At 35.6% G+C, this 23,162-nt stretch overlaps 1 protein-coding gene across 5 annotated transcripts in view; it reads right to left on the bottom strand.

Moving 5' to 3' along the window:
• The window catches only part of LOC138133629 (mitogen-activated protein kinase kinase kinase 11-like), a 38,971-nt gene that overhangs the window by 3,874 nt on the left and 11,935 nt on the right, over window positions 1–23,162 (bottom strand). For 4 of the 5 annotated variants that reach the window (XM_069051552.1, XM_069051553.1, XM_069051554.1 and 1 more), the window contains exons 3-8: window positions 12,758–13,087; window positions 9,757–9,932; window positions 9,652–9,672; window positions 9,421–9,592; window positions 9,182–9,367; window positions 1,410–1,586 (exon numbers count right to left, since the gene is read on the bottom strand). In XM_069051552.1, coding sequence (XP_068907653.1) covers window positions 1,410–1,586; window positions 9,182–9,367; window positions 9,421–9,592; window positions 9,652–9,672; window positions 9,757–9,932; window positions 12,758–13,087 — 1,062 coding nt within the window. The remainder of the gene's footprint in view (window positions 1–1,409; window positions 1,587–9,181; window positions 9,368–9,420; window positions 9,593–9,651; window positions 9,673–9,756; window positions 9,933–12,757; window positions 13,088–23,162) is intronic. The other variant, XM_069051557.1, reaches the window with a different exon arrangement.

The following is a 23,162-nucleotide window of genomic DNA, read 5'->3' as shown; positions in this document are numbered from 1 at the left end:
ACTACACAATATTGGCAAAAAATAACGAAAAGCAAATAAGTAAAAATCAAAAGACTACAAAGACCGAAGAGTCCAGCATCCGGTTTGTTAATGATTCTTGTTAAAGATTCTGAAGAATTATTTAGTAAAGTTAAAACAAAAGCAACGGTTTCGTTAATGTGTTTAAATTTCTGTTGGAATACGTCTTCAACAAACCTTCCATTGCATCAATATTGGATGTACTGATTCGATTAGAAGCCAATATTGGTACAAAGAGTGTGCGGATTGTGTTCACCAAACAGTCAACAGCGTATCTTAGTGCGAAATCCCAAAATTAAGGACATGCGAGTGATAAAATAAAATACAGCAATTAAAAAACATTATTACAATGTTTATTGAAAATCAAATTACATAAAATAGAACCATCACCAATGAGAATCAAAAAGCGGTTTGAACACGTTTCACTAACACGTAGGAGGATCACAACAGGACAAACTTTCATATAATATAAACATAAACGAAACATGTTCAAAAGGCGTCCAATTTGTTTAAATAAAAACAGCATAAGTCTAAATTTCCTAACTACACAAAATATAATAATAATATAAAACAAAACACTACTTAAGAAATTAAGCTGAAATAAAATCAATTAAAATATAATTAAATCCAAAACATGCTACTGTGCTTAAAACTAAAAAAAAGAACTTATCAATGTGGGGAATTTTGACTTACAGGTTACGTTCGGAAGATTTTCCTCGGAAACGCCTAACGAAAACTCCCGTTAGAAAATTAACACAGATGCACCCACATCAAAGTAACTGTGACAGTTACTTGGAATCACATTTACTTTGCTCCCTCTATTTTAGCACGACAGGTGTGAATCCCAGAAGTGAGGGGATTGACCCGATCGAACTGGTCAGTCTGCTTGTCCGTTTCGAATTTTGTTCTACATAAATTGACATACTCCCGGACTCGATACTCATCCGACAATCGTAATGATGTTCGTTTTGTCAAGAACGAAAATGAAAGTGAAAAGCGAGCGTGGTGCATTAGAGAACTAAAAGAGACGGTCACAGCGCGATTGAAATATCATCTGAGTAATTGTTGGGTATCGTCGTGGTTGTCGTTGACATCAGCGTACTCCTCGCCGAAGTGGACGGAGTTGCTGACGCCTCGCGCTATCACGAAACTCTCAGTGCTAAACACAGTATCATAGTTCGACTCTGTTATGTTACCGATCGACCTGCTCAGCCGTTCGTTTTGTCCCAGACCCGGTTTTGGTATTAAAGAAGCGTTATTTGTGGGGAAACTATTGTTACGCAGCGTGCTTCCGAACCGTTTGAATTCCGACAGAGTTGTTAGAGCCGACATTTTGTTTATTAACATCTGCAGACCAGAGCTTTTGTTACTGTCAATTGGGGATGTGTTACCTATGTCGTGTGGTGGTCGGCTCAGGACGGTGTTCCTCGTCTTGTCCAGGTTCGGGGCGCTTTTCGACCATATCGCGCTCCTGTTCGGCGCCGGCCTTAGCATCGTTATTTGTCCCCGTTCGCGCTGGTGGCACGTGCTCGGGCCCCACGTTTTCCCCTTTACTCCGTCAGCTGGTACTGAAATACAACAACAACCTACTCTGCCCTCAATGTTCTACACTGGTGTGTGGATGTGTTTGTTATTCAGGGATGGTGGTTTCGTTCGTTTTGTGTCTGGGTGTTCGTTGCATGGTATGCGTCGCGACGCGGCTCGAACCGTCTCCGATGACGAGATTTTCAACGACGATTGCCGTCGCGGCGAACTCCTCTGCCTCCCGGATGACACTTAAATGCGACTCGCGACCGCAAATTGCCTCGCATCCGTAAATTCAACTGTTCTGGAATCTGAAAAACCCTCGTCAAACTGTCGAGTTCTGTCTAGCTCAAAATTCATTACGAGAGCTTTTAACTCCCTAATGAGTTCAGCACAGTTCGTAATAAAACAGTAATTCAAAACGTTACTCGATTAAAAATGCCTTCACGAAGTCAATGCGGCACTTGCTTACAGAGGATACAATTCCTTTCATCAAAAGACAAAATCAAATGTGCTAAATATAAATCCAACTTTTTTACTTACGATGTGTTAATTAATTAAAAATTTACGTTTTTCGACAGTCACGAAAAAATTGTGAGAATCACTACCAACTGTAAAAAAAATGTCCCTAGACTTCATATACAGGTGTCCCAAAATTGGCGTACAAACTACTGACTACCTTATCGAGGATGTTTAAATGTACATGAAAAAAATATGGAAAAAATGTTTCCGACAAAAAAAAAACAATTATTTTTATTATTACGGTGATACAATGTAAACAAAGATATATTAGTAAACTCCGTACGGTGATAGATTGTACGTTTTTAAATTCTAGTTCCAAAACATAAAGCAGTGAAAAATACTAAACTCTCCATCTCAATTGTTTTACGTTATGTGGAAAACCGTTGTATCCCTGCAGATTAATTCCCGCCACACTAGTCTCTGGGTCTGTCTTCTGTCAAAAAACGTACAATCTATCAGAGTACGGAGTATACAGCTGGTTGCAAAAAAATCGGGAAACGAAAATTTTCCTAATGTAAATTTGATTTTGTTTATTTGTCAATTAACTGTCTACTTGACAATACCTATTAAATAATTTAAAACAGTGTCATTGAATTTTGACGTTAATTCTAACCTATCTCTCATAAGAAGGTTTCACACTATGCAAAAATTGTAAAAATGTGTCAATTTTATTCTGACAGTTTCCGTTTTTTTTGCAACCAGCTGTACATCATTACCTTGCAATGTTACCGTAGTGGATTTAAAATAATTTTTTCGATTTCCAAAGCTTCTAAATTCTCTATAATGCACGATTAGATATTGGTAGTGAGTGATCTTGTACTTTGTGATAATATGTACGATTAGAGGTAGCTGTCATGACAATTTCATACATACTCTCGTGTCAAAAATGGATTACTCCCTAGAATTCGAACTTTTAGGGAAATAACGTTTTTCATGTTGTGTGTAACTAGAATTTTCAAAAGTTATTTTGAATGCCTAAGGTTGGTTACTTTGAATTGAGAGATTAAATCCAAATAAATATGCCGCCAGTAACCAAAATTGATTGTGAAACACGAAAACTCATCTATCACTTAGCGAGAAATTAGTCTTACATTTTTGGGATATCTTTTGTTTGTCACCAGAAACCACATAGCCTCCAACCTAACCAAATTTATAGCAACCTAGTAACGAATATCCCTAAATCCTAGGGAGTAATCCATTTTTGACACGAGAGTATATTTCAAAATAATTGACCTGTCAAGTGCCACTTTCAAAGACCGCCAAATCAGCAAATAAGTCCAATAGAATTTTTTAAACATTTTTCTGACGTTTACGGTGATCTCTTCTACCCCGTAGTGCACCGTTAGTACGCCATTTTTGGGACATCCTGTGTGTACATAATTCTATTGAAAAATAAATTGTCTACGACTTGCTTTAATGCTCGCCTATTATACCCTATTTTTTAATCGTTCCACAATGTACGAATTCATTTTTTTTTTATTTCAGGACACTGAATTGAATATAGTAGTTTATTTAACGAGTTCGTGTGTAAATTGGGCTCTCATAAAGAGCACACGAGTTGAATGTGACGTTATTTTGTTCGACGAGCCCCTTAATGGCTCCAAAGCTCCAAATCGCTTAAAATGTTTAAAATTAGCTTGACATTTCGTTTTGACGACAAGTTGTAACATTTATCAAAGTCGGTTCACACAGGAAAAAATTCTCAAATTCTGACAGTGTCGCACAAACATTTTTTTTTTTTCTAAACCACATGCAGCATTTTTTTTAAATTAAACTCATCTCGGCTTCCTTCGCCAGTTTGTCTCATTTCTAGTTACTATAGTCTTTTTTTTAATCAGCTGTCAAAGTGTTGTCAAGTTGGTATGAGGAATTGAAAGTGGCAAATAGTGCATTTCACAATGTAGGTTGGCAGTGTCGATCGAGCCGTTCAAATTCAAAATCATCGGCGCTGTCATTTGAGTTGAAAAATTACTGCACAAAATTTGAAAAGTTGCCTTCGCGAAAAAAGGTAGTGGGCAGTCCCTCACAGAGCCTGAAATGAAAATATGGTCCTGATTTAGTACTGCGAAGAGTTGAAAGGTGACAAACCTGAATTGACTAAAAATGCGATTTGTGAGAAGGCCTCAAACATATTCAATTTATCGTATTAAATATCTATTTTTTAAATTCTTACTTATTTCCGTAAATACTTTTCTAAAATACATAGATACATTGGACGTCTGCACTCAAGATACTTTATGTGTTCAACCCCGAAAAAAAGGACGGCCCAAAGCTCATTATAAAATTGACCTAGAATTGGGTAACACATATTCATTCCCTGCATGCAAAAAAAAAAAAAAAACATTTCACCGTTGATGACCCCATCAATATGCAAGGAATAAGTAAATGTGATTTCATTGGTCGATCGAAATTGTACCAAATTATTAAAGCTATGAGATATAAATTTAAAAATATTAACAACAGACAAGTATTAATTGAACAACGTTAGACAGGCATAACCTCAATTTTGACATGGGGGAAACTGTTAATAAAGTTGGTCGGTAAGTACAGGTTTTAAGATAACACAGTCTGGTCTTTTACAAAGTTTTGACACTGACAGCTGATTAAAGAAAAATAGGCTATACGTCGGATGATAGTGAGATTTATTATTTACTGTTTAAAGAACATAAGTCAACAGGTGGTGGATCTTTGATATGTGAACAGGGTACAATATTATCTTACTATTTGACCCAACATGACCTCCTTTAACTTGACCTGACCTAACAAATCTCATACAATTTACCTCACTGTAAATCATAAACAGTGATGTCCCTTTAAACGATTGGCAGCATTGATTCAAACTTTTGGATGACATTCACAAAATTACTGTGAATTAAAAAATGATAATTTTTTTTATCTGGTAAAAGAGATTAATAAAGAATGACGAATTTATTTTGATATGATAAATGGAATATTTAAAAATAACGTGTTTTAAAAACGATAATGTGAGAAATTCCTCTGCTATGACTAAGTTATACATAATTTTAATTTGTTCTTTATTCCTACCCAAAGTTCCCCTTATCAGCGCGTAACACAACATATTCTTATTCTTGCAAATTTTCAACTCAGAGTTGAGTCCAGCCCTTGCTGTCATAATGATACAATAATCAACAAAAAACGACATATGGGGTGCCTAAATGAAACTTCTGAAAACGTGTGGCGTAATTTCAACCATACAACTAACAGCTAGGATGAAGAGAGGTTTTGTTGAAACTGCAACAAACGAGATTGTGTATGGTAAACCCAGTCATAATTTTCTTCGTTTCCATTGAAAAAACAGCTTTCTGTCGTAAACATGTTGCGTTTTCGAGTGAAAATAATTGTTTAAATAAATTTCATGTAAATGTCATAAATTTCACGTAAATGTCAAAATTGACTGGTGGCAGTTACGCCGCACATTCGAAGAAATTTTATTTTCGAAAGCCGCCTCTTATCTCTTTTTTTAAATCATGTTGTATAAGACATAATCATCATTCAAAACTGATGACATCCAGAAAACTACTGCTCATTCCTTATGTATTTCATAAAAATGTTGAAGGTCTTTCTAAAAACCGTCGATAGTCAACTGTTTGATTTGCGGGAATATTAATATGTATTAATACCTCTTCACGTTGAACATTAGTGGTGCAAATCGCACACATTTGGCATTAACTTTCATATGAGTTGTCATAGTAACAGGTCAGTCATTTGCACCATAGCTGTTCTTCCCAACGTGAACAGGTATTACGGAAAATTAATCATTTTTTGTCAATTTTTTTTTTTCAATACAGTTGGACGACGTACTGTTATCATTTTAATCGGGCATCGAAGTTAGCGTTGAAGAGTCGATTGTGAACGCACCACCGGATTACAAATCTGATTAGCTGTTTAAATCTAACCTCACTTTTTGCGTGTTTTTAATACATACAGCGTGTTATGGAAATCCATGTAGAAACTTTAATCACCAGTACAGCTCGAAGTAAACTCCCAGAATGTATTTATAATTTTTCTAAAAGCATTAATTTTTTTTATAATTTTCTAAACCCCTTAGTGTTTTACATCAGTTCGCTTTTGTTAAATCGTTGTGACACAGTGATTAAATAACAATTTTGGGGAAAAGTGAATTGGTCGGTATGGCCCCGTTTTGTGGCCAGCTCGGTCACCTGTTTTTTTTTTTTTTTTTTGTGGAGGCACATGAAACAATTAGTGTACGCTACCCCGGTTAACACTACTAACCGCTCGTGTTACGCAAGTCCCTGAAAATATTCGGTCGAATCTACATATGATGCTAGTTCGGACACAAGACTATGGCACGAAGGCCACAAGCCTGTATTGACAACGCAGGGACGCATTTTGAAAATTTATTATATATATTAATAATAATAATAAATGAGGTAAATTTATGTGTACTAACCTAGCCCAACTAGTAACAACTCGTGCTTTTTTTAATGTTAGTTTTTACCAAAGAAAATCTACCCGTTTTTATGTTTATTTGAATGACTTTTTTAGTCCTTTATTATGAATGAACGTGTGTAAACCATAATACCATAGGCGTGTACGTTTTTTGGGATTCCATCTATTTTTAATTTTAACTCTACAACGGCACATTTTCGGAAAAAATGGTAAATAAAATGTTGATTCTTTTGACAAGTTCTCTTTGTGGTTAAAGTTTCTACATGGACTTCCATAACACCCTGTATACTTACAGTTGGAAAAATCAGTCTTCTCTAAGACGAGTGGTTGATCAGCTGTTTAAATCTAACCTCGCTTTTTGTGTTATTTGTGTTTTTAATCCGCTATTTGAAAAATCTGTGTTTTTAAGACGACTGGTTCTTTCATAATCTACTCTTCAGTGCCAATTTTTAAAAACACTCTTTACATAAGGTCTGGAGGGAGCGGGTTAAAAAAAATAGGTAGGCTCCAAAATTTGGGATCTTCTGGTTTAAAATTCGGACCAAATTGTGAGTAAAGCGCCGAGTGATCTGCAAACCTAACCTCTCACATTTTGAAATAAACAACTTGAGAAGATTCGATAAAAGTCCTAAATAAAACAGTGAAAAATGTTTCAATAACGTTTAATAACATAACGGCGGTCACATTAAAAACAGTTTTAATAAATTCCACGTAAAGGTCAACTTTTACGTCTTGTAACGATATTGATAATGATGGCGTCAAGGTGGAGGTAAAAATTATGCTTCAAAAATGATGGTCTTACAAAACATTTCATTTAAAAACCGGTTATAAAATATTTAATGATGTTTAACAATATCGTCTATAACTCTATTAATAACTTTGTGATGATTCCCAAAACTGTAGACCGTCCGCCGTGAAATAAACATCAAATTATAGTTGACTGAACATGGAAGAGATAAAGCTTTGCTCACTTTTAAGGGGATATTTCTAAATTCTTCAACGCGTTACATTAAAACGCTTTCCAAATTCATTAGTCTATAATTAATTTGACAGGACGAACTGTTGAAAATCTCAACTTATAATTAAATCTTTCAGCAAACATTAAACTCATCAAATCCCGAACACCTAGAAATGAAAAATGGTAGTTTAAACGTGACCGGTTTAATTCCCTCCGCATGGTGAAAATTTTACGTGCGTGCACACAATTTTGACACAGTTTAAAGGTTAAAGATTCTATCGCAACGGTCGTTATCGAACACCAATAAAACGGGCACGCGAATTAATTAAATTTTCACATTTCAATAATTTACATATTTCCGCGGATCCTTGTCGCTTAAGCTGGCATTAAATTGGTGTAATATTCAGGGAAAAAAATCGGCGTTCCCGTTGCGGCCAAATTAACAATAATTATAAATATTGTGCCGTAATGAATTGAGCATTAATTCGTTACAATTCTACTCTATTAATTTTGATTTTCATGGACTATTACGACTAGCACGACCGTTATAATCTATTGATTGTTTTTGACAAGTCACTATGTCATGCATGGTCCCGACTTTTAATTAATAATTAACTTTTTGTTAACAGACTACAATAATTATCCTGTACCTTGATTCGTTTTTTAGACCTTTTACGTCACGAAAAATCCGTAATAGGAATATTTTATTGCAGCGTCTCTTCTTTATCGTCTTCAAAAAGACATCATTATCGAATCCAATTTCAATCCTCTCCAACTACTGAACATCAAAACGTACACCTTTACTGCGGCCTTATTTTCCACCACATTTCTATTATTTCCCATAAAGAGAAACTTGAAGATGTACGAACAACTGCCGCATTAATACAAATGAAAGTTCATCAACTGAAGTGCACTTATGAAGTCGACATTGTAACTTATTTATGTCGATCGCTCTGAAATACCAAGAAAAAAAATTGTGGCCCTCTGGAAGAATAAACTTCAATTCAATTCGGGCCAGCACATTATTGACACAATAAAATTTATTCTATTTTGTATTCAAATTGTCAAAGTTTTAGTTTTAGAATTAGCTACCTATAGCTGCATGTGGGAATTTAACTGCATACTGGCAATTGTACAAGAGCGTAAATATTCGTTTAAAACGTGATCGATGAAGAGTTTTCTACACCTTTCTGGAAACTAGATCAAGACAGAACTCGACGATTTCGAGGCAATATCCCGCTGATTTCTCGGCAAGTGTCGGGAGTTAAAGGATTTAACCACTTTGCAAGTTATGTTCGATGTCTGACTCCGCTTAACACTATGACATGATTTGCTACCCGATTTTTCCCACATTCCCCTAATGCGGTAACAGTTATTTACAGAATGTGCGAGATAAGATTCAATTTAAAAGTGTGCTTCGACTATGTAAATTAATCAAATTAAATAAAATAGTGAACGTTCTAACCGATCTAAATTAGCAAAATCAATTTCAACTAAAACAAAATAGGAAGACACGATCTAATCTTAAGCACAAACGAATCTAAATAATTTTAAGGGGAAAAAAAACAAAAAAAAATTATGCACACACTCGTGTAATGACAAAATTCCATGCTTACGAAAAACCATGCTGAAAATTGTTTGAAACAATGAAGGTTCAGGCCGAATCGTGTAAAACACGAAATGGTCAAAACCATGAACGATGATCCTTCGAAATATGAGGCAACTCACGTGCTATCGCTCTTAATCTAGTTATGGCCGGCGATCCTGGAGGACTGTGCGGTGAGATGACACCGGCGATCGCCTTGTGATCCAGAGTGTGTTGTACTGTTATAGTGTGTCGAAAATCCGATGGAAAACTGATATTCGAACCCGGTTCCTTCTTCAACAGCTTTAACCTAGACCTTTTAAATTTCCCTGGAAAAACGGAAACACTCCAAAACCGTAATCGATCCGACATCTCCCTTTACCTTTCCTCTTGATGGGCGTCGGCGTCTGTTGCTTTATCATGAAATGCAATTCCCTCTCTAACAAGTCTATTTCCCTCGCTTGCAACTCCTGTTCTTTCTGCCGCAGTTGTTCCTCGTGCATCCTCTGTTTCATTTGAGCCCTATTCAGATCCTCTTCCCTGCAACGCAACTCCTGTCGGAACAAACACAATTGATTAGACCATCGGTGAACGAGTGGAGTCCTCTAATTACCTCCTCAAATGATTTACATGCCTGGGATGTTCAAGGTAAGCAGCCAATGAGAAAAGCAACGGATAAATAATGAAGCGTTATATGGTAGCGAAACCGAAAACTCACCTTCTCTTTCCTGCGCAGCTCCAAGAGGACCTCCTCGATCTCCTGCCGCCAGTCATCTTGCATTATGTGGAAACTCTCGTGCGGGGTTTGCGTGAACGACGAGTGGACTATTATGTCTAGATCCAGAAGGATTTGCTCGAAAGTCGGCCGATGGTGCGGGTCGGACTTCCAACATTCTGCAAAAGGCCCACTTTTTAAAACATTTCGACACTAAAGGCACATCTCTGCCGTGTATTAACCCTCGTCTCGATAACGGGAAAAGATAAATATTCAACACAAAAGACAAATGTCGACATTATTTGTCGCAAAATGTTTCCACTGAGGTATTCGTAATGTGAAACGACATTTTGGAATCAAATCTTCCGGAATCTATAGCTGCGAACTATGAGGTCTTTAATGCACTATACTAAAATGCATTCACGTGGTTTTGGCATAGTGGGAGGCCATAGAAATTTTGCATTTCATTTAGAAGTAAAGGTGTCTGTTAAATTAGGTTATGTTTTTCTAAGATTGAGGTTATAAATAGCGTAAATGTCTAGTGCATTGTCAGTTTTAATAGTTCGCAATAGAAGAATACTCAGACATCGCGGAAATTCAGTAACATGTTATAGTCGTTTTCAATGACATCCGTGCTGTCAGTGTTATTTTTAATATGTTGATGCAGATTGTACACACAAATTCATAACTAGTATTCGGAGTATAAGCAAATCCTAGTTAAAAAAATGTCAAACAAGAAACTGAGGTTATGGTAAAAGAAAATTTATATTTCGTAAAACATCAACAACAAACAAGAAATCAATCTTCAGTATGGTGTAAATGTAAAACATGGTTACACTAAGTCATCCTCGGAATCCTAATCAAATTACATATTTTCTTTAATTTGTCGGAAATGATAGATAATAATCTGAATTTGTCAATTTGCCGCGTCAAAGCAAATTGCCAAATTGGGAAATTCAAAATTATAGTCCAATTTTTTTTTAAATCAATTGTCAATGTCAAAATTCCCTCAAAGACCAGACTGTACCACCCTTTCGTTTCGGGACATCTCTATCGTAAAATCTCCCTAGATCAGGTTTGAGGTTATGTATATCAGTAATTTTCAAATGTCAGAAAAGTTTCAGGTGTAACCAAATTTTATACCAAAAGACAAGAAATAAAGACGATAATCACACTAAAAAGTGCAACTTAACATATACAGGAAAATGGGAATTTATTTAATGGGTTATATAAGCAGTTTACCTCTTCATTTTCAGAATCTAACCTCCAATCGTCTTCGGAATATGATTCTGCGGAAGAGGAATGTCCTCAATTGGTAGATTTCCCATCAATTTTTTCAAGTCCTCTCTAATCAGTTCCTCGCAGTGAAGAACCCATATATTAAAAGAAAATACCTCGAATATGATGTGTGCATCTTTACTGCAATTTAGCATGGTCGGTTTTTCTGTCTGCATTTCTTCACGTAATCTAATCATAGCCAATTTTTCTCGTTGTGTTAGATCCTTGTTTTCGGAAACTCATTTAACTTTGTATTTTTATTTAAATGTAATTGCGCCTTCAATAGCGCAAGTGCCTTTACATCAAAATGACTGACATATAGGTGACATTTTACGTTGCCAATCTAATAACTGTCAAATAACCAGTGGTTTATACTAACATGACAACACTTTGACAATTGATTTTTTTTTAAATTGGAGTTTACTAAATTGAAACAGCAAGTGATGCCAACATACTGTCATATTGACAGCACGGATGTCATTGAAAACGACTATGGGCCGTATGATTTCCCTTTCATTAAAGTTAAAGAACGTCGTTAAATTGTTTTGTCCTTGTCTAACATAGTGCTTGGCATATACTCTCACTTTGTCTAATCAATTATTTAGCTAATGAAAGGCTTAACGATTGGGAAATCATACGGCCCTAGACATATGTTCATTTTGATAAGTCCGCATGTCAGGCACTTTAGTGACGGAAATCAGTGTGTCCAACGTTTAAAAAAATAAATCATGGCCCCTATTATGCCAAAACAACCTGAAAGATGTTTATTTGACAATTTTTGAAAAAAAATGTCCAAGTAAAGCGGACAGTATGACTACAATTAAATTACATAATTATTCAAGTTCATATTATGAAATTTTTTCGGCATAAAAGACAATCCAATTCTGGGCTCAAACGAGTTAGTCGTTGCTGTCGTCTGTCTAATTAAATATTGAATTTATGAATGGCGGCGTTAAGAATCGCCCCCGTGCGACCTACCCTCTAATGAGAAAACTTCCCCAGCGCCCGAATCAGGAAACAAACATTTCCGCAGCCGGGGAAAACGTCAGAGGGCGATAAATCCTCATATCGTTGGAGCGAAGGAACGAGACATTTCCCGTTCTCTTCCACCTGTGTAAGCCTCTGCAATATCGCAGAACGACCCGAAGGTGGATGCCGTTAAAATATAAATTATACGTCTCTGCAGGTGACATTTCCTGATAAGATCTTATTTGTGTTGTGGTTTCGGTTTTCCCTTCAACTTCTCTCATGTCTCGTAACTTATTGTTAAGGTGCGTGTGTATTCTCTCATTGTTCGTCGACATTTTTATTTTGGGCACGCGTCGCACGCCTCGCATCCAAATGACGTACGGGACGTTACGTTTCGTTAGTCCGCTAAAGGAAACCGGCTGCACCCCAACCCCTGCACTCATTTTCTCATATAAAATGCCATATTTTAGGGCGGAAGGTACAGTATTTTCCACAAAAAATGTCTTGGGGGCACAAAATTTACGCATTTTTACGGCGAGTGGAACCGAATTTGCCGTGCTATAAATCTCCCCATGCTGTTTCCAAATTTACAGCGCCATTACTATTTTGTTTCGAGCAGCTCGAGCCCCAACGGCACTTCGAGTACATCTTTGAGACCTGTACACAATTAACTCAAAGTGATATTTCCCGTATCCGTTGACTCTCGGTGCTCCGATCGTTACTGGTTGATTTAAAAGAAGCCACGATCATCACTTACTCTCCATGAGTTCCCTCCAAGGTTGCGGACACGTGCTCGGTATAGGCAAGGTGAGTTTGTTGACGGCGACGCCGTACGCAACGGCCAGGGTGTCTATGCCTTTGTATGGCGTCTCGCCCGTTAACAACTCCCACAAGACCACACCGTAACTCCACACGTCGCTCGCTCTCGAGAAGGTAGAGTTCTTGATCACTTCGGGCGCCATCCAGGCGTACGTGCCCGCCTGAGACATCCGCGTGGTTTTGTACACCTCGCGAGCCAAACCGAAGTCCGTTATCTTCAGGGTTTTGAACTGGAGGTCGTCGTTCTCGATCTCCTCCCTCAGGAGAACTGCAACAAAAATTCACATTTAACACGTGTTCACCTAGTCGAGTTGAACCGTCGAAACGGTTCGCTGAATTTTGATCGGAAGCTTCCTTAACTCCTTAACTGGCTGAACAGTTGTCATCGACAGTATATCATGTGATGCTGTAAAACTTACTGATAATGATCTGATTGTATTGAAAATGATAATGTCATATAAATCATTCGTTACAAGAAATCAAGAATTGCAGACATGAACAGCATCTCGTACTTATTGAGAAAAAAATCATAATATTTTTATCACGTCATATCGACAAACGGAAACTTTATTTGAAATGTAAATAAAACTAGTTTTACTTCTTTTCTGTTGTGCTCCTTTTTCTCTGTTTGAGCAAACAAAGTGATCAACTTTTACTTAACATGTTGATTTAATAACTGCTCTTTTTTTTCTGACATTTATTTGAACTTGTAATTGTTAATCACAAAAGTATACAGGGTGCATCTGGAATACGTGTGTTAATTTTAACCAGTGGAAGAACTCGTTAATTTATGAAACTTTTCTCTGTAACATTTTGCAAAATTCGCAAAAGTTTTCCAAGACTTTTTGCCCCTCAATTTTTACCAAACGAGTCGTTTGATTAACTACAAGTCCATTCCATTTAAGAATGCAGTAGATGTCGCTTCGAATGGAGAACGTTTCACACTGGCGAACGCGGCAAATCTGAAAACATACATTTCCACCAAAATTAACAAAAAAAGTCTTAAAGGAACTTACGGTAGTGGTATTCTAATAACAAAATTGTAATTTAACGATGCGTTTGATACAAAAACTCGAAAAGTTTGACGCTAATTACCAAAAAATCGATCAAATATCAAAATTTGACAGTAGCTATCAAAAATCGAACACTGCCTTGGTGTAAACTTTTCTCTCATTTTGACCAATCACCGACGGGAAAATAGTCCCTATGCTATTCTATACTGCATACTTAAATGGAATAGACTGTAATGGTTTTTTTTTGTAACCATGAGAATTTTAATTTTAATTATTTAATTTTTTCTATAACAATGTTTCTATCACAACAGAAAATGTTCGCCCTTACCCATAGGCGCGTATACATTTTTTCTATTTTGCGTTTAGAATAAGTCTATTCTAGCACCCAAATGACGTCATTTACATTTGAGTGCTTTAATAGGTCGTTGGCGTGTTAGAATAGACTAGTAAAATTTACTGTATTGATGTTGGTAGCGTGAAGTGTTAACTGACAGACGTCAAAAAATAAATCTCGCAGAGAACAAACCAAATTAATAAATAACAGTGAACAAAACGGCAGTCAATTTTCTAACGTCTTTTGTGCAATTTGCCCAATTTGCGGCGGCGTTAGTGATAAATTTCTTCAGCATTCATTTTCAAACACCAAATGCGAAAATAAAAAAAAATCTGGCGTTTTAAATAATTTTTTTTCACAGCCGGTTAACATTATGCCACATAAAAAAATGCCACCAACCATCGCCAAATTCCCCACATTTAATTTTTTTATTTTTTTATTTATAAAATAGTATAAAGCGGCAAAATAGAAAAAATAATATAAAAGATTCGTTGCAGAAGGTCCTTCAAGCACTCATTTGATCCTCAACTCAAATCAACTCTTGCTTGAATAGATGCCTTCTGCAACTTATATTTTAATATCTAGTATTTTTGGCAAATTTATTTAATTTAGGTTTTTTCGAAAAAAATTCAAATTGAAAAACGTTTCATTGAACAAGCTCTGCTAAGTGTTAAAATTAACACACACCTTTTATCATATCGGATTAGATTCTTCGTTCCCACAAAGATTGTAACTACAAGTGAAGAAAAAACATAAAAAAGTAAAGTTCAACACTTACACATATGCAGGATATAAATCTTTCAAAGACATGATATTAATCTTTCCATATCAATTGACAACCAAACTCAAAAAACTCGTTTTAGGAACATTATATTATCTACCCTAGTATGTCCCAACTGGTCTTTAGAAACCACCTCTCAAATTAGCAAAGTTTAAAATGTAATATAAAAAAAAAATTTGTTACACAGTCTAGGACTGGTTTACAAATCTATGAGGGACATGATTACCAACTCAATAGACCGGGACCAATGGCTTAACGTGACTTCCGAATCACGAGACAGAATATAGCCTTTTTTTTTTAATTTCGCCCTGGGTCGGAATCGAACCCGCGACCCTCGCGTCCCTGAGCCGAAACGGACTCCCTTAGGCTATATTCTGCCTAAATATTGGAAATTTTCAAAAAACCTATTATTCTGTAGAAGTAAAGTGCCTGTTATGTGGTAAATACGACAAAAAGTTATTAAGAAAAGTTGTTTAGAATCAACATCTAAGCCCCTAGACAAAATTTCAAAGTCATCGGCCAACTATGATTTTTCTTTTTTTTTCCATTTAATCGAAGGTTTTAATTTACTTTTATTTAATTATAACTTTAGTGTTAAACCAGTAACTTGTAGTAATAATCTGTGTTAATTTTTTTTACTCATAAGAGAAATGTTAAAAATATTTTTTTTTATTTGTGAAATAAACATTAAAACAATGAAAACTCATAGTTCGCCGATGATTTTGAAATTTGGCGTAGGGGCCTAGATGTTGATTCTAAACAACTTTTCATAATAACTTTTTGTCGTATTTGTCACATAAAAGGCACTTTACAGGAAAATATGTTCTTTTGAAAATTTCCATGGCATACTTGATTTTTCAAAACTAAAATTATGTTAGAAATTAGTCTTTAACCAAGCAGGGCTGAACCCCAGAAAATGAAAATTTAAATCGAGAATTTGTTATCTTTTACAAGTCGTTTCACCTATCCAGAAACACACTGTATGTACAGGGTGATTCAAGTTTTACCGCCCGCACGATTAACCCTATTAAAAAATTTGTAAAAATTACGAAACTTTAGGGTTACATTCCCTTCATATAAGGCTTCAAACGTGTACATTCAATTTTCCCGTATCACTTCATTCAGAGCCATAAAATTTAAAAAATTGATTTTGACCAAAAAAAAATGTTTTCCCTGTACGCTCATAATTCACAATTAATTCAAAGAACATATTTATGAAATTCGCATCAAAAGAAAATGATTCGTTTTTGAATTATTCCAATTTTAATATTAACACCCAAAAATGATCAAGATTTACAAATGCAGTGTCATAAATAAATACCTCATTGTTGGGAAACATCTGTTGAGAACTTTTCCAGTAATTCTTTAGTCCCTTTAAGGTACCATAAATAACCCATGTCAGCCTCTATTGTGGAAGTGACCGCCCAATTTAATAATAAATCATAGCTAAATTTTGCACTTTAATATCGAATTCCATTTATTTCAAAAACCGGTGATGCTTTCAATGACATCAAATTTTTACTAAATGTTTGAAAGGACTCTGTGAAAAATTATGTAAATGAATCTAGTGGTTATTGAATTAAAACGAAATATTTACTATGTAGTTTCATTAAAAAATTTGAAATTTTTACAGAATGTTCTACAGCGTTACACAATCATTCCTGAATTTTTTGAGAATTTTAAATCGATTAGAAGTGTGTGTTTTCGCTCGGGCGGTAAAACTTGAATCACCCTGTACAACAGGTGTAAAAACTAGAAAAAAAGACTTTATGCATATGTTCCATACAATATTTTTTCTACGACCGTCTGCAACTAGAAGAACAATCAACATTTAACACAAATCTAAAATTTGGCGTTTTCAAAGCCAAGACTTCAATTGTTTTCAATACACTCATGATTTGGCCATTTCGGTGCATATATTTGTGTAACGTCAGAATGAAATAATGACACGCTAAGTTACATTTTTAACGTCTTTTGGTTTAACAACAGATGTTTTTCCTACTACAAATAGTTAAATATTTATAGGTGTTTTTTTTTTAGTTTTTTTTAAATAATTAAATAGTAGAGGTCCTGTAGCAACCAATAATGTCACAAGAAAATTCTCAACATGGCTACACAAAATCCGATTTTTTTTTTTTTTTTTTGTAAATTATGAAACTCGATAAAAAATTTGATTTTTTACACTACGGTAAGTTCGTAAAAACTTCTATCGTATGTTCAAATGAAAACCTGGGCTGAGTAGGCGTTGAAAAAAGTAAACCATTTGGAACAGTGTAAAGTTTGAATTTCCCGCCGTTTGACACTTGTTTATGTTTAATCAGCATATAATTGAACATGTTCGTTTTCAGCAAAGGGTGCTCTTAGCTTCGAGAATAGGAATCGTTGGTTATTCTATTTTTAATGTAAAACATTGCAATGAAAGAAAAAAACAACGATTTTTTGTTTATTTTTTTTTAGGTTAGTTGTCAACGTGCTCTAATTACAACAGTCAATTTACACTTTAAAAAAGCAAAACAGTTGACGGTTTCTAACACCTTCCCTGCCCAGGATTTTATTTGAACGGTTGATATTTTCTAACAAGTTCTGCTATTCTTTCACGTGAAAACATACGTATAAGAATTAATTCATTTACATTTACATATTTAGAGTTATGTAATCATAAACTTGAATCTTGGAAATTTACGAAATTATCATAATCAGTTCCACGAACTAGAAAAATAACTTTCTAGAGAACATTAAGGTCGAATTCGTTGATGAACCTGAAGAACTTTCATTTAAATTTCAAACTAGAAGTTTTCATAGAAACGAACCGTAATCCAGGATGGTTTTATAAAACTTGTCTAATCAAGTAATCACTTAATCCACAAAAGAAAAAATTGTATCAATTGATCCGTTATTAACCAATTTCCAGACTTAATTATATTTGCTTGGGTCGCATTCGAAAGGTCCTGATCAATCGCCTCGATAATGATGTACGGCTTGACCTATCTAGCCTATAGGACGTGGCGTTTTCCATCGATCGTGTTCTTGGATGATGAAAAGTTTATGACATTTTACGGTCGTGAAACTGCAGGATCGTGAAAAGCGTTACCTTCTTGGGGTCGGTATGCAAGCAACAACGGAACGGCATTCCCTAAATGGGACCCTCTGCAATATTCAACACGGAATCCGCATAGATCCTACTTCTGGATAAATAAACGAGAAGGAGGAAGGAAAAGGGTGCGGGGATGGGACGAGAACAGAAGGGTATCCGCGGAAGCGAGTGCACACGCGGGACTTGACAGAACGACTCGGGAATTCTAGCAACTCCTACTGTTGGAAATCCGGACGGGAAGAAACTTCCTTCCACGATGTGCTCGGGTCGTTAACACATCGTGTGCCCTTCGTCACGAACATCGATGGCTATTTTTAGGAGGAAAAATACGACGATAAACGTATCTTTCGTTTTATTCAATTTTTCTAGTTCACGTTCGACCACTGCCAACTCATTACACAGGAAATTTCTCAAAGTTCAAGTCGCATCGAAAAAAGTTCATGAATATTCCATAAATTTGCAAATTCTCGCATAATTATTCCGAGAAACGGCCGGATTGCAAATTAAGAGCAGCTCCTCGACGAGGATCTCGGAGGTATTACGGATGACGCAACTTTTCTTGTCGTGTGAAGAGGTCATCCGCCATCAATATGCGATGCTTTCCGGTCGCAACTCCCCCGCAAAAATCGAACTTATCGTCCTATAATGGCGGCACTTTGAACTTCCACCAGAAAATCGAACGAGCTTTCCTTTTTTATCAGTCTTCTCGTCGTAGTTGCACGCCTAAATAAATTTGACAATTATTTCACTTAATGTATGTAGAATTAGATCCACTGTATGTATTTTAAATACATATCTAAAATAGTAGCCGAGATGTACCAATGCAACGAAGTGATAAAAATGAGAACCAGGGCTGGAAAAATCGAAGGAGACAATTTGGTTTATAAAGAAAAACAAAAAAGGGAATTCTTTAAAATCTAGAAACGCCAAATAAAACAATAAATAACGGGCCTTCAAATAAATTTATATTTAGAGCAACCTATGGAAATTCAATTGTTTGCAACGAAATAAAATTAGGTTAGAAAATATTTTTATTTTTTTAGTAACCCGATTGTTTCTTTTCGTCATAGATACAGATTGTGAAAAACAACTCATATTTCCCTTGGGATTTGTCAAATTTTTTCGCCCTCCACATTGTTGGCAACAAACTCATGAGAACGAAACTATAGCAACCACATATTCACGCAATCTTCCCTGCTAAATATTTTTAATAAAATTTTAACTTTTAAGTAGAGACTAAAAAATAAAATATTGTATGCACCACGGGAGATATTCATGTTTTTCCCCTCGGTTGACTTATAATTCCTCGGGCCAAAGGCCCTCGGATTATAACCACGTCAACCTTAAGGAAAAATCATGTTCATATCTCCCTTAATGCATAAATATCTATTAATTTTTGTAGTGCATTCTCCCTATTCCCACTCCACGGAATATGACAATAAGAAATTGGGAAAAGCTTACTGTGTAACCTGTGTAACTCCGGAAAATAATTGGTTACCTACAAAAATTACTTTACACTGTTAACAGAATTAGAATGTCGCCTACGTCTACTCTAAATATATATTTATTTGAAGGCCCGATAGTTGAAACAAGTCAAACATTTCGGAGAAAAATAAAAACATTACGACAATTTTCATGGAATGAAATGATCAACAGAAAATTTTAAGCTATAGAAAAGACACTGAAGAAAAAAAGATTTAACCGGCGAATGACTAACAAAAAGAAAATAAGAATAGAATAAATGGTAATGTGGAAAAAGGAAATTTTTGTTTTATATTGTACAGGGTGAGCGAAACTCAATGTCTCAGCTCTATTAAATGAAAAGGAAAGACGATAGAAAAAATCTGAAAAGAGGTTATTAAATGGGATTGAGTAAGGTTCATATTAAACCAAATTTGCATATTTTTCCATATTTGGAAACGGAAGTATTGACGTCATCGATTTTTTTTTTCCCAGAAACACCTATATTTTGGCATATTTAAAAGAGCTAATTTTTCTGAACAATTTTTGTAAAGGAAAAAAAATGCTATCTTGTTTAAATCATGACGATTGGGAATTTCTTGTAATACTTTTTTTTTACAAATTTGCTTATAATTTTTTAACGGAAAAAGATAGCAATTTTTTTTCTTTACAAAATTTGTTCAGAAAAATTAACTTTTTTTTAAATATGCCAAAATATAGGTATGTTTCTGGGGAAAAAAAATTCCATGAATAGAGCTGAGTCATCGAGTTTCGCTCACCCTGTACTATACTCACTTAATTACGTAACTGCGTGAAAATGGTTGAATCAATGGACGCCATTCTGACCGGATTTCGGTCTACTAAAATTTACTTGTCGAATTCTACTAGGCCAGTCCATTATATAAGAACTTGTTGATACGAATAACTGATGAAATTATTGTTTCGAACAAACTTCCCTGTCACCTTTAGATATCAACCCTCCGAGAAACCAAAATGATTTGATAACTTCTGGGGGAGAGCTGCCACATAAAATTAAGGCGCTGCGCTTGTTTTCTGTTTATTTCCTTTTTTCACCATTTACACGGTATTGGATGTTAACAATATTTCCCTGGGCGCATCCCGGCGTATTACTTTTTTTACGATTCCTCTTCGCATCCATTTCATCTTCGATGTTGTCCCAATCAATCATCCTTTGGTTCCGACCAGTTCCACTACTACATCACGTAGTGCACACAGTGAAAACATAGCCGAAGGAAAGGACATCGACCACCGGATCCCGTTGACATTCAACGTTAGTTTCGAACATGCACCATGCGTATTACCCAATATTGATCACGATACGAATCGAAAGTTAGGAAGGACCACCTCTCGTAGACACGTATCCGCTTGACGACCTCCATTTGCGAACCGGATATCGGGTGCAATGCTCAGCAAGTCGCCGCCGATCAATTATTATGCAAGAGAATCGACCGATCGTCGTCTCGTGGAACGACGAAAAGACGACCACCGGACATGGATGAGGAAATTCGGAACAGGGGAAGGTCGATTCTGTTTATTTAAGATGCATTCGACTGGATCGCTGGAAAAAAGACGACCGAAATTTGGATCCGTTCGAACGCACCATCACCTCGCATTGTTACGAAGAAGAAGGCGCTGTTGCAATTCATTGTGCAAATCATCGAACAGGTATTATTTTTTTTGGCGATCGGATCGATACAGCTGCTGATCACTACAGGAAGATTAAATAACAGCCTCCACCGCGGCGTCAGAAAAAAGCCGATCTTATCATAAAAGGCAATTAATTTGTAAAAGACCACACTGAACAACTTGTTTTTTTGGACGTCGTCAGTTGGGCATCTGAGTGGAACTGTGAACGTCTTCAGTGGGATTTATCGACTACGTCGATCAGTTTTGATGGATTCGACGCAAACTGGATGAGTTTTCAATACATTATAAGCTTGCTTGATTATGATGAATTCATAGCGGTCTATCATCACATCACGGAGCGAATAGAACTCGTTTAATGCAATACACTAAAGGACAACAATCGTTTCGTTTGTGTTGCAGCAAAATGGAAAATACGTGAGCAAATCCCATTTCCCTCCAAACAGAAACGAACGTACGACGTAAAAGGATAAACCAAAGCACACAAGCTCCACACAAGCTATTTTCATACGGAAAAAGCACTCGCAAGAAATTCTAAATCAAATAAAAATAAATCTACTCCTATTGATCCTGTGTAGGGTAAATCTGGCGGAGATCTGGTCATAGGGGCATCTACCAGAAAGAACCAATCAGTCCGAATGGAAATCAATACCAATAGCAATTTTATTCATGTTTCAAGTGTGTTTTTTGTGTTTCTATGTTTATAATATTTCTCGTAAGATAATATCAACATTAACAGACTGACAAATATGTTGTTTCTCAGTAGGGGTGGGCGATCACATGCTGCGTAACCGGGATAGATGTCCTATTAGGATTAAGGGTTATATGGCCATATGATAATGTCAGCCAGAAAGAATATAAGTGAGACAGTATTAATTGAACTTTATTTTCAAATAAGTACATACCTACATATTTTTCGACTCCTATTGGATAATATTGTAATTATTAAAGTTCACTTCATTGGATAACAGGATTCATTACCCACCGCCCGTTGAATAATAATTTCAAAACTCACTGCAAATATCACAGCAACTAGTTTATGAAGTTCAATCGCAAAATCATCCTCACGAGTAATAGCCATCATTTCCTAAATTGGACACCCACAATGCTATCGTCATTTGACCCCCCGCCCCCCATATTCTGGATGAGATGGCCAATACAATCTTTTTTCATTTACGTTTTTCCGTTATAAGAATACATTTTTTAAAGATTCTTGATTACTCACCAATACTATGTACTGTGATTTATATGTTTTTTTTTACCTAAACCAGGTGATAATCAATTTTTAAAATCACCACTTGAAATTGATATTTTACAATTATTAATTATCTAGTGATAATGCAAAAATATTTTCGGTTAACATACTCACTTTTCAGAAATTATCTACCCTAAAATTAATTTTTTTACCGAGGTACATATAAGAAAGTAGTCATATAAAACCTATTCTTTTGTTGGACACTGTCAGAATTTGAGAATTTTCTCCTATGTGAACGGATTTTGATAAATGTCACAACTTGCCAAAACGAAACTTCAAGTTATTTTAATAGTATATTAAAGAACGAGTTTTATAAGGGTTGATTTGGCGCACGAATCCCAGGTGTAGAAAACTCCCCTACGGGTCGTTTTCTACACCTGGGATTCGTGCGCCAATACCCTTATAAAACCAGTTTTTTATGTTATTTTTTAGAATTTGCACCCTTGTTTTAATTTTTAAATAAAAAAAATAAATTTTCAAATTCTAGGGAATTTCGTATTAATTGGTAATTCAAGGATGCAACTACATCTGCAACAGATGTTAAAAAGTAGAGTTTGAACATTAATATTGGAAGTTTTTGGTGCAATACACTGAAATATTGATAAAAATTTCAATAAAGTACAGTGTACTTTTATAAAGCCATAAACGACTCCTACTGACTGACGTTTATAGACGTATAATAAACGCAAATTCTAAAAAAGATTTTAAGCGATTTGGAGACTTTAAGGGGCTCGTCGAAC

This window comes from Tenebrio molitor, chromosome 6 (assembly GCF_963966145.1).
Source record: "Tenebrio molitor chromosome 6, icTenMoli1.1, whole genome shotgun sequence".
NCBI lineage: Eukaryota > Metazoa > Arthropoda > Insecta > Coleoptera > Tenebrionidae > Tenebrio > Tenebrio molitor.
Note: the sequence above shows the minus strand (reverse complement) of the source record. Positions and strands in the feature narration are given on the sequence as shown.